At 41.7% G+C, this 13294-nt stretch overlaps 1 protein-coding gene across 4 annotated transcripts in view; it reads right to left on the minus strand.

Moving 5' to 3' along the window:
- The window catches only part of HMG20A (high mobility group 20A), a 70943-nt gene that overhangs the window by 5120 nt on the left and 52529 nt on the right, over window positions 1-13294 (minus strand). For all 4 annotated transcript variants that reach the window (XM_073303478.1, XM_073303479.1, XM_073303480.1 and 1 more), the window contains 3 exons: window positions 5691-5766; window positions 4539-4754; window positions 3770-3914 (listed from right to left, as the gene is read on the minus strand). In XM_073303478.1, coding sequence (XP_073159579.1) covers window positions 3778-3914; window positions 4539-4754; window positions 5691-5766 — 429 coding nt within the window. In that variant the 3' untranslated portion in view covers window positions 3770-3777. The remainder of the gene's footprint in view (window positions 1-3769; window positions 3915-4538; window positions 4755-5690; window positions 5767-13294) is intronic.

The following is a 13294-nucleotide window of genomic DNA, read 5'->3' on the forward strand; positions in this document are numbered from 1 at the left end:
AAATATCTGAAATCATGAAATTTATGATTTTTAAAATCCTATGACCATAAAATTGACCAAAATGGACCATGAATTTGGTAAGGTCTTAACTATGTAGAATGCCAGGAGCCCAGTTGGCTTGGGGGAAGATAGTATGCGGTCTGCTTGGAGGAGGGGGCAGAGTGAAATGATTGGCCCAGGAAGCTGAGTTAGCCTTACCAACAGGGAGTGAGCTGCCATCCCTTGAACAGGACTGGCTGTGTGGGGTTCTGGTGAGTCTCAGGCATGCATGCAGGGTTCCCCCAAGAATTGACCTCTGGGGATCTGGAAGCAACATCCCTCAGTTTGGACCTTTCCCTCTCCAAGGTGACTCCCAGTTTGTAGAGTTTTGTTGGGAAAATTCCCCTCAGCCAAGCTGAGTTAAGCCCTTTAGCTCCCCAGGGAAAATCAGTCACCACATGGCACCACCACTGGTCTGGCTGCTAGTCCAGGGCTGGCGCCGGCTGAGAGTGCATCTGAGCACTAGGGTAGGAGACTAAAAAGTCTGGATTTTTAGTATAGCTTTGTAACCTGCACCTTGAGCCCTGCACCCCTTTGCAAAGGGGAAATCCTGAGTCCAGAAGCAGCCTGACTCCTGCATAAAGAGGACGCTTGATAGCAGCGATCATCAGCCCTTCTGCAGTAATTGAGGAGTCCAGAGTCATCTCTGAACCTGAGGATCATTCGCAGAGTTGTGAGGGCACCATCCTTTAGTTAGCTAGTCAGAGAGATTGTTTAGGAGATCCTCCTACTCCTTGAGCTGTGCCCTCAAGCCAGTGGGTAAGAGTTGGGGATTTTATTACCTAATGTCTATTAAACCTGTGGAGGGACATACCAACTTAACCCACTTGTGAGTCTTTGGGGCTATACTGAACCCAGTCAGCCAAGTTGCTAACTGTTGCACAGAAGATATTGTGGTCACAAGTCACCAAGGGCCCCTACAAAGTACGCATACCAACAGGATGCTGATTTTTACATTTGCTATATCAGGTCACGTGACTGGGGGAATTCATGGGTATTATCAGGGTGGGCACAAGTGTCCCTGAGAATAGTGTTCTACCCTGTTATGTTATACTTATCTCCTGTTTAATATAATTACTGTGTTGAATATACTGTATGTATATATGTGTGTGTGTGTGTGTGTGTGTGATTTCTTGGGAGTCTGCAACTATCTGGCAAGTAAGTGGAGGTTACCCTGTGGTTAGAATTTTCCTCCCAAGCTTCCCTGATCATCCTGCCAGGAAGAGGCGGGGGCTACGTGGGGTGGGATGGAGGCACCTCCAAATACATTCATATTGGAAGAAAATAAATAAGTTACACCCTACTGAGTGGGAGGCAGGATCCAGAAGAACCCAGGCCTGTCCATCAAAAGCCGCAAGGAGATGAGAGCTAAAGGAGGTAACTGGGTGGATAGGGGGCATTACAATGATATTTCTATATAAATAAAGTGTACCTCTATATTTTAGTATTCTGTTTGGTGTTTCTGTTCTTCAGTGCTGTGTAATACAGCCATTTGTTAGGTACTTTAGCTATTCGAAATCAGCTTAGCTCTTTGAGTACCGTATTTTTGAAGAATACCATAATTGTAAAAGCAAATAGGTTTCTGATCATCAGTTTTATTTTTAAATATGCCTCTGAGCACCTAGCAATCTATCTGGCTGATACACATTCTTTTAAGAGAATACTTATACTGTAAATTCAGACTAACAAAGGGAAGATGGTGCTGACAATCTACCAATGGTAGACTCTTACTAAGTTCTCTCACCTTCTCCTATTTTAAGGTTCTTACTTTTGTTTACAAGTCCTATCCTCTCTTAAGCGTGAACCCACTTACACAAACACCCATCCCCTGCCCCCAGCTTCCCTCATAAGCTCCTGTCACTGGATGTGACAGTACCAAGTGCATGTCAGGATAATTAATTGTATCATGAGGGCTTGGAACATCAGGCCCAGTTGTCTGTACACATTTGTATAATGAAGCCAGGCCATTATTAATTACATTTTTTTAATTGCCTTATCTACTATTTTTGTAGGGATGGATTGTCTTTTTAACCATAATTGGGAAGGAGGAATTCTGGAGCAAAATCATTTTTTCCAAACAGCTCAAAGCTGAATCCAGTTTTTCCAAGAACAAAATATTTACATCTCGAAACCACAGAAAATGCCAGTGACTCCTAGAAAATAAGAATCCTCTGAGGCTTCCCATGACAGCTGGGACCCAAAGCATCCAGCAGAAACTGCCTAGATTTGAGTAACCTTGAGATAGGTTATGGTGCTTTAAAGAGAAAACATCTGTCTCAAGGACTGGGGTGCCCTTCCAACACCTGACTGATGGGAGACCACTTTACCAGTTATTCCATTTTGTCACAAGTTCTCTCATCCCCCTCCAATCCCCAATTCTCTTTTTCTGTTGAGCCAACAAGAGTGCTAATTGAAAACACTGTGTGAAAATTAGAAGGCTGATGAGCTACTGAAAATCCCAGACCTAGATCCACAAGCTGTTCCCTTTCATAAATAGAAGCAGTAATGCCATTTCTTTATTCTGCTGGGAGCTCAGTCATCTCTTAGAACTACAGTCCGTTCCATCTGGCTACCCACTGGAAGGACAATGAGCTTTTAGCTTAAGCCACTCTGTAATGGGGAACATGTAATTAATTGCACTGTGCAATATCACAAAAGGTCACGACCAGGAAGGATGAAGACTCCTGCCTTTATATTTGCAGATGAACCCCATTTCATAACACATTAAGTCAGAATTTTAGTTGCATTTATACATGCCATTCATAGCGCAGAATATGCTGGGATGTACTGTACATATTCCAAAAAAATCCAGGCCTGCGTACTTACAGCAACAAAAGCAGGTAAAAGATTCAAGCCCAGGATATTCAGATCCAAATTGCAACATTATAATCCTGTTGTTGCCCCACAAAGTATGGTAATCTGTATATAGCATGGGGAGGTGTATTATAGTGCAAAGGCTGGGTAGTTTTGTTTGCTTGCTATTCATCAAGTCTCTTATTAAGGCTTTTCTAGATGGTGAGCAGCAAAGCAAAATTTGCAGAATCGTGATCTCTGAAATACTAAATGCATATGATAAAGATGTATTGGATCATTAAACCTCAGTAAATGCTATGAGTGGCCTGACCCAGTTATATCTTGCTTAAGTTATCTGTATACCTGGAGGTCCAAAAGAACACAACATGTAACCAATTTGACAATTTCTGCGTGCTACAGACTTGCTAAGTGTCCATAGCAAAACTGGAAGCTGTTTTAACTTTAGGAATTGGGATTAGTTGGTGAACAGCCCTTTGCTGATAACAGGATTTCTCAATGACTACCAAAACTAGCAAACACTTACTGCAGAATTCTTCAGATTCATCATGCTCGACAGAGAAATCTTCTTCACCATTATCATCTACCACAGTATCTTTAGTCAGTACATCATGCATGCAAAGGAATGTTCCTCCTTCTCTGTTCTACTCCAGACTTTAGCAGTCTTATTCATCTGATACATCAACCAAGATGTCGAACAATCCTGCGATATACCAAGCACTTAAGTCTCCCTTAGAAATCAGGGAGCTTTTCAAAGCCATGAATGGGAGTAAAAACACCCAACTTCCATTGAAAATGGTTGAGCATCTCACTGCTCTTTGTGCCTTTGAAAATTTCCCCTCATTTATTTCCAGGCTTGGTGCAGAGGATGTGGTGTAGGTGCTGGTAAGCAAACCAGTCTGAGCAAGGGGGTGCTTACCCAAGTCACTAGCGATCAAGCCGGTTGACAACCTCTCGGACCGTGGCTATGAGATTCTCATTCTCCTGTGGGTTAGCCAGAATAATACTGTGCAGTCTGTTCATGTATGAGTCAATGGTGTCCATTGTGGGGGTCTCCCCACTGCCTACAGTAAATATAGTGCAAGCAAAAAAAAAAAGCCACAGAATATTTAGATAACTACACCAGTATCAAACATTACCGTTCTAAGGACGGTTCGCATAAAGGCAAAACCATATTGCACACAGTTAGACCCAAAAGAAATGTAACTGAAATAAAGCATAAATCTTAAGCAACAAAAGCCCAGATCCTCAAAGTTATTTAGGTGCCTAACGTCCATTGATTTCAGTGGAATTTAGGAGCCTAAATAACTGTGAGGATCAGGGCCAAAGTGATCATATGGCAAGGGTACACAGCAGTACTGTTCTCTTTGTCTGCACCTGTAAAAGACCCTCTGGGACTAACAGCCTCCTCCCACAAAAAAGAGAAGAAAAAAACCCCAATTGCAGAGAGTAATTATATTAAAAAGTTACAAAACTGGGAGACAGTGCCATTAACTCTAGCCCTCATCCTGCATCCACTGTCAGGCTCTAACTTGCAGCACAGTTTAAAAGTTTAAAAACAGACCTGCAGCCTAGAATTACTAAACCAGGCCACGGAAAGTAAATTCACAGGAACCAGTGACATACAACTAAAAGAGAAGTTGGACTTAAGCAGTGGTAGAGAAGCCCCATAAAGAAATGGGGATTACCTGGTAGTGGCACTCCTGCAAAGCTGCTGGTGAGTGCTTGCCGTAAGGTCTCCAGATGCTGCTGCAGCACTGTGTTCCGGCTGCGCTCCTGGATCACATCCACCTCCAACTTCTCCACAGCAGTGCGCATACTCTCCACGTGCTTCTGCAGGGCAGCATTCCTCTCCTCAAACTCCATGTTGGATTTACGCAGCTGGCGCAGCTCTGCTTCCCGTGCTGTGAACACACCCAAAAAAGGTATGAAATAACTATAGAAAGTAGTCCTGTGGATGATGAAGCAAAATGTTCAGGGATGTCCACTCAGCGGAGGATGATTAAAAAACCAGTGCTATTTTGGGCTACATATGAAGAAGCATGACACCACAGAACAGCGAGTTGATAATGCCTAGAATTCTGAAGTCAATTCTGAATTCAATTTAATACCAGAGATATTGACAAATTAGAGTGAGTTCAGAGCAGAGGAACAAAAATTAATAGAGGGATTGATTGAGGAAGGAAGATTGAAAGAACTACTCTGAATACTTTCAGCACACTATAGATCAGCAATATAGTGGCAACGGGGCTAGAGACCAGCAACTGACTACAAGTATTAGCAGGGTGTACATTTTAGGTGCCTGAAGGTGACAGCTATTAGAGTATGGAATAATCTCCCAAGGGAACTAGCAGAAACCCCATCACTTGAGACATATGAATCTATTAATATAAAGTCAAACCCTACAGCAATGGAGAATATATTGTAGAACAATTTTAGCTGGGGTCATAGACTAGTTGGCCCAAAGAGACTTTCTCTTGTCTAACTTCTGTGGCTACAAATTAAAATGTTGCTAACTAGCCCACATTATCTGCTCAACAATTTCAAATATTTCCTCATTCTAACAGCAACTGCAACTAGGAAAGACTGGGGAAATAGCATCTATATGAGCTTGCCTACAGCTTGTACACCAGCACCATTCTCCACAGAGAATCCTGTTGGAAGAGGGAAGGCCTGGAGTAGCTGTCTGCTCATCCATTATAGTCCTGAGAGATACTGTAACCTTACTAACACACTGAGCCACCTGACTTCACTCTTTATGTAAAGCACTTTCTCCCATCTCAGCCAGGCTGACATCCCTGTGGCAGGGCTGGTGAAAACACTGCATGAGTTTAATTCACCTTTGCTGTGATTCAGGAACTCTTCTGTGAAGATTGGGATATCAAAAACAGACCTCTCCTTTGTGTCTGCTTCTTTCTGCAGATAGAAAGTGACATACAGTTAAATACTGATAATTCTCAACTGCTAATAAAAGAAGTGACAGATCTATCAAGAAAACAAGAAGAAGGATGGAGATGATTCCAGGAAGCCCCTTTCTCTAAAGAAGCTATTGGTCAAATCAAGCACTGAACTGGAGATGACAGGGACTCCCATCCCTAGAAAGGCATTTGAGAGGTATAAGGGACGTGGGTGTTTGACAAATATAGATCACATGGTTCAGATATTTCATATAACCTGCCACCTAATTGTTTTGCCTTAATGAAACTGCACATTACACAAGGCTTCAATACTTTCATAGCTATTCTTGTGAATTCATCCACCTCTCCAAATTACCATACTTCAGAACAAGCCTCTACAGTAAGACAAGATGGCAGATAAAGTAGATGATAGTTATGGTAAGTTTCACAGCTCTGTTTTTGACCATCAGTGCCAAGATACCCAGCCGCTAGTTAGAGAACAGGGAAAGGAGCTGAGAATAGAAAAGGGAGAACCTTGCAATGGGTCTCACAGTTCCTTGTTTGTGTCTGTTAGGGATTGCAGAAGGTGCAGAGGTGACATATTCTGCCTCAGAAATAAATACAGGAGCTACACAATACTTTAAATGAGCCATATTTTTGCCAAGCAACTATTATTCAGACAGTTTTTTTACCATGGGTGAAAATAGACAGACACAATGGTATAGAATTTTTGCAAATTGACAAAGGGAAATATTGCTTTTGACAAGCAAGGGTGAGGTGGCTTGTTTTTCATTTTCTGGGGGGAGAGAGAGGAAAAGGGAAGGGTGTTTGTGTGTGCTTTTTAAAAAACAAACATCTGCTCCCTGGCACTCTTCCGGGTTCCTGATTATAGTGGAACTCATGCAGATCTCCATCATTGAGGGAATGACTTCAGTCATTCAGGTTTCTACCCTTTGCATGCTGCAAAGCCAAGCTCTGCAAGGGCAAGGTTCGTAAATCCACAACTGTACAGGGCATTGATTGTTTTCTCCCAGATTATGGGCACAGGAGTTATCAGGACTACTGCAGGAACCATGACCTGGGGGATAATTCCCATCCCACCACCTCAAACGCACAATGTTGTCAATCAGGTGTACATTAGGGGTATTAAGCGTGTATGTTGGAGGTTGCCCCTAGCTCTCTTAACAATACACTGTTGGCAGGTGAGCAGCAAAGCAAAACATACAAAATCCTGACCTTTGAAGTGCTGTCTGCTGACAGTTCCAAGATTAGGACTCCAGTAAGTTTTACTGTCCTGCCTGGGCATAGAATAGAAGCATCGAGAGATCCTAAGTCTGTGAGCAGAGAAGGCAAGTGGGAGATAACACTAAGCTGAATACTATTTGCAACAATATTTGCTGACGGTCATCTTTTGTGGTCCAAGGACTGCTTTTTCTGCTAGATAGAATGATGGTATGTACCTGCACCCTCACCTATTAGTTAATTGTGTGTAATAATGACGTGACTGCGCCTTGGGAGATTGCGTATGAGTATATAAAGGATGTGGCAACAAACTAGACAGTGTTCGTACAGATTTCAAGCTTCTAGTTATTATATCCCCAGATTCGGCGTTTTACTAGAGGGATGTGGAGGGAGGTGAAAAGAGAACAGAAACTATAATACTGAATAGTGCTGAACCAATTCCTCAACTTGGGTCCAGCAGGGACTGTGCTGATCGAGGTGTCATTATTATTTATTAAGTGCTGATAATGTGTGTGGTGGAGCTAGGCAAATTTTTTTGGTGAACAGTTTATTCACCAAAAAATGCAGTTTCAGTTGACACAAAATCTTTGTGAATCTGTGTCAAGTTCACCAAATAGTTTCAAATGAACTGGGAAAAAAATGAAATGGTTTAGAAATGTCAAAATGAAATGTTTGATTCTGAAGCAACCCAAAATTGTTCATTTCGATTACCGGCATTGTGACAAAAGCAGAGGAGGACTAGAATCACAAAACAGGGAAAGGGAGAGGAGGTGGCAGTGGCAAAAGGCACTTTTCTAACCTTTAGTCTAGTGGTTACAGCATTTGTTAGTGATGTGAGAGGGCTTGGTTCAATTCCTCCCTCTGCCTGGTGTGGAGAAGGAATTTGAACATGGGTTTCCCCCATTGCAGAAGAGTGCCCTCTCCACTTGGCTGTGGGATATTCTAGGATGGGTCTTTCTCAGCATCTGCTGATGAAGTTCTTCCACTGTTTTTAAATAAATAGTCACTGAAGCCAAGACTTTAACCTGGCCCTCCCACATCCCAGGTGAGTGCTCGAAGCACCAGGCTGTAGAGTTATTCTCGCTTTCTGTCCCAATGACTATTCATTGTCATACACAGTGGCAATCCATAGTCATTCATAATGACAATGAATAGTTCAAATCCCTTCCCCTCATCAGGCAGATGGGGGAATTGAACCCACAGCCCTCTCATATAACTTATGAATTCCCTAACCACATCCCAGATAGGTGCCCTGGCCACTGAACTAAAGGTTATACGGGAGGCTGCCTTCTCCTTCTCCTCTTCAGGGCAAAACAAACAGGTTTCATTTTGATCACACTTGAAATTTTTGAGTTTTTGATTCATAAAATATTTCAACAAATTTGGGGTTTGGTTCAACCCAAAACAAATTTTTCGGAATTGCCAATGAACCAAAAAAAATCCATTATTCACTCAACTCTAGTGTGCAATGTTATACAACACAACAAATGAGACTGTCGTCTTTTAAAATAGAATTAAAACAAGGAACATGACCACCTGGGATCAAAAATTTAGTAGTTTTCTCAAGTGTAGTGATATCAGCACCTGGTACCCTGGTCAAATTAAACTCAGATAATTACATTCTAAAATTCCCTTGCAGTTTTTTTTTTGCAGAAGGTAGGCTTCACTTTCTTTCTGGAAATGTGGTGCAGTGGTGTTGTTCTGTACAGTTAAACAGCTGTCACAGCCTACCCAAGAGATGACTACATTTCAGTGGTAAATGAAACAATCCCAATTTACGGTTTTTGTGTCTATTAAGTATGCAAGCCATTTTAAAATCCTCAGAGATAAAAGATGCAATATAATTGGAAGATTTATTTATTTACTTATTTACAGAAAAAGGCCAAGAAAGACAGACAAAATGCAACCCTGAAGAGTTATTATGAAGGCAATTTTTTCTTTAGGGATTTCTAAAAAGTAGTTTAAAGTTAATATTTTTAGTGATGCCTCAGTCATAATTTCTACAAGTCAAAAGTAATATGAATAAATGTTTGTTTTCAAAGTATATATTGATGATGTCAAAGACACAACTGAGCTTTCTTGTTTGATAAATTGGGGCAACTATAATAAAACTGCTGCTGAATATAGGAACAAAGTTAAGCATTAGAGAAGTTGCTACTGAAAGCAGAAGGTTCTCAAACCTCTAAAACATCTTGGCTGGTAAAATGCACCAAGAAATCATTCCTTCAAAACCGTGTTTAAAGCCTGAGATAAAATGCCTCTCTCCTGCTTCTGCCACCGCTAAGGTCTTTTATATTTGAACACCTTAGGCTTTAAATGAAATGTCAAACATGATTTGGTACCCAGCAGAAAAACTAAGTGGTTAACAGCCTATCAGGGAATTCTGGCAGCTAAGCTTAGTGTTTCATATTGGTGTCTGGCTCATAAAGGGGCTAGACTGGGGTGAAGCGGGTGCCATTTGGCAGTCAGCCAAGATAGACGTGGCTAGATGGAACTTCAAAAACCTTCCAAGTGTTTACCTGAGTAAACTGTCAGAGTCAGTTTATTTATTTTTTACTTTCTTTTTTAAAAAAGTAAAGCTGAGTTTCATAATGTGGTAACATTACTGCTGGGAAGCCCTAGATTCAAAAAGAGCACAAAGTTCATATGCTGCACACCAAGTGGGCTTGTACTCAAGACTGAGAGCAAAAGAAAAAAAAAGTTCTGATTTTCTGAGGACCTGAAGAGTTACAAAAATATCACAATGGCTTTCTTTATTGCACCCATTATCTGCCCAATTCTAGAGCAGGTTACTGCAGAAAAAAAAAAAAATCTCAGGATGTGTATTCAGAAAATGAGGAGTCATGTACAGCAACAAGCCTGGCAATGTACTCATCTGATCTTAACGCCTCGAGACAACCACAAACTAATTTCATCTAGAACTCCAGAGTCTCAGCAATAACACACTGGAATGCTGGCAATTATGCAGCTTGCCCTCCAAGCGCTTTTTGCTCTACCAGCCTAGGCAATTCATGTTTGATACTACTAGCTGTGTGCTGGAGGTATTGGCATGGACCAGTAATGGCTCCTACAGACTGAAGGGCAGAGGAGAGGGTATTACAGACATTATATATAGTGCCCCAGGGTAGAGATTCTTCAGGTACAAAATAAAAAACATTAAAGCAATTAGGTGAAATTGCTCAGTATCTGAAAGGCAACAGAGAAACTCTACTTAACGGAAGACTGGTAATGAAAACCCATCAGCACTCTTCCATTGCCAAGTACATTACCCAGCATGTAAAGGATTCTCTTGGGGGCTCAGATATACTTAAGCCACTCTGAGGCTTGCTCAGGGAATTAAAATCATAAGGATTTGATTACCCCTTCATTGAAAAGGCTTAATATGTTCAGGCTGAGTGTCGTTTTCTCATTTCTCATAAATTAAAAGAGAAACAAAAAATTTATTGTTTCTATCTTTGTCCTTAAATGAGAAGGAGACATTTCCAGAATGTCAGCCTGGAAAATTATTCATTGGGCTGTTACACTGACGTTGGCGTTAGGGGCTTCAGAGACACACTGGACTTGAAATTCTTAAGAGGGATAAAAGAAAGGGAGGACTTGTGGCACCTTAGAGACTAAACAATTTATTTGAGCATAAGCTTTCGTGAGCTACAGCTCACTTCATCGGATGCATACTGTGGAAACTGCAGAAGACATTATATACACAGAGAATATGAAACAATACCTCCTCCCACCCCACTCTCCTGCTGGTAATAGCTTATCTAAAGTGATCACTCTCCTTACAATGTGTAGGATAATCAAGTTGGGCCATTTCCAGTACAAATCCAGGTTTTCTCACCCCCCCCCCCCCCCAAACACACACACACAAACTCACTCTCCTGCTGGTAATAGCTTATCCAAAGTGACCACTCTCCCTACAATGTGCATGATAATCAAGGTGGGCCATTTCCAGCACAAATCCAGCCTGGTCCAGTCCACACAAGAGATCCACTTCCTGGACACTACAGTGCTAATAAACAATGGTCACATAAACACCACTCTATACCGGAAACCTACTGACCGCTATTCCTACCTACATGCCTCCAGCTTTCACCCTGACCACACCACACGATCCATCGTCTACAGCCCAGCTCTGCGATACAACCACATTTGCTCCAACCCCTCAGACAGAGACAAACACCTACAAGATCTCTATCAAGCATTCTTACAACTACAATACCCACCTGCGGAAGTGAAGAAACAGATTGATAGAGCCAGAAGAGTTCCCAGAAGTCACCTACTACAGGACAGGCCTAACAAAGAAAATAACAGAACGCCACTAGCCGTCACCTTCAGCCCCCAACTAAAACCCCTCCAACGTATTATTAAGGATCTACAACCTATCCTGAAGGATGACCCAACACTCTCACAAATCTTGGGAGACAGGCCAGTCCTTGCCTACAGACAGCCCCCCAACCTGAAGCAAATACTCATCAACAACCACATACCACACAACAGAACCACTAACCCAGGAACCTATCCTTGCAACAAAGCCCGTTGCCAACTGTGCCCACATATCTATTCAGGGGACACCATCACAGGGCCTAATAACATCAGCCGCACTATCAGAGGCTCATTCACCTGCACATCCACCAATGTGATATATGCCATCATGTGCCAGCAATGCCCCTCTGCCATGTACATTGGTCAAACTGGACAGTCTCTACGTAAAAGAATAAATGGACACAAATCAGATGTCAAGAATTATAACATTCATAAACCAGTCGGAGAACACTTCAATCTCTCTGGTCACGCAATTACAAACATGAAGGTCGCTATCTTAAAACAAAAAAACTTCAAATCCAAACTCCAGCGAGAAACTGCTGAATTGGAATTCATTTGCAAATTGGATACTATTAATTTAGGCTTAAATAGAGACTGGGAGTGGCTCAGTCATTATGCAAGGTAGCCTATTTCCCCTTGTTTTTTCCTACCCTCCCCCCAGACGTTCTGGTTAAACTTGGATTTATGCTGGAAATGGCCCACCTTGATTATCATACACATTGTAAAGAGAGTGGTCACTTTGGATGGGCTATTACCAGCAGGAGAGTGAGTCTGTGTGTGTGTGGGGGGGGGGCGGAGGGTGAGAAAACCTGGATTTGTGCTGGAAATGGTCCAACTTGATTATCATACACATTGTAAGGAGAGTGATCACTTTAGATAAGCTATTACCAGCAGGCTAGTGGGGTGGGAGGAGGTATTGTTTCATGGTCTCTGTGTATATAATGTCTTCTGCAGTTTCCACAGTATGCATCCGATGAAGTGAGCTGTAGCTCACGAAAGCTCATGCTCAAATAAATTGGTTCGTCTCTAAGGTGCCCCAAGTACTCCTTTTCTTTTTGTGAATACAGACTAACACGGCTGTTACTCTGAAACCTGTTAATAGGGATAGAAGATTGAGGGTATGTGGGGAAGGGGAGAAAGAAGGGAGAAGAGAGGTCTGTTTGAATGATATCTTCCCTGTTATGGTCATACGCGTACCACTCAAGTGCTCTGTATTATAATGAATACTCCCTATTTGGTAGACAATTTTTGTTGTGCTCCACTACTCTGTCAGGCCATTTGCCCTGCACTGTACTCTACCTTATAGACATCATCAAGCAGGCCCACCTCTCCTAAGAGTGGATTCGTGGATTAATGGAAGCCGTGTCAGTAAGGAGGCATGTTTTTCTAATCAGCTGCACGAAGCTGGGGTTATTCCGGTTCCAACAATTTCAGAAAAGGTGGAGCAGAAGAGCAGGGAAAGAGAAGAACACAGAGAACACAGAGAGAAGAGAGGTACTTGTGGGCAGAAGAAAACAAGCACATAAGGGTGTCATGACAGGCCACACAAACAGTGCAATGTCATAAGGAAAGGGAAAATAACACCACTGTAGAAAGTCTTGTTACATTTGAGGTTGGTAAGGTCACTTTTGATTAGTGTGAAATTAGTGTGAAATATATAGAGCATATAATCACAAAATCTCAGTTATTTTAAACCAAGAATAAAGTTCACAGGAGTCACTGTTCATTATGTGTAATATTCCACATAAAAATTCATGACTATGGGATTTATGTGAAGATTAATCTATATACTTTATTGTGATTAATTCAAATTTACTTCATTTTTTGGTCCTTTGCTATACATTTTGAAGGTCATTGCTATGCACATGCACTGTGTTTAAATGCTAAAGTGATATCAACATTGTCTATGGTAACTAAACTATTACCACTGAGGAAAAGCTTCCTTGACCCAGAGATGCTCCCAAATTTTTGCAAGAGATAAT

The sequence above is a fragment of the Lepidochelys kempii genome, chromosome 10 (genome assembly GCF_965140265.1).
Source record: "Lepidochelys kempii isolate rLepKem1 chromosome 10, rLepKem1.hap2, whole genome shotgun sequence".
In the NCBI taxonomy this organism is placed as follows: Eukaryota; Metazoa; Chordata; order Testudines; family Cheloniidae; genus Lepidochelys; species Lepidochelys kempii.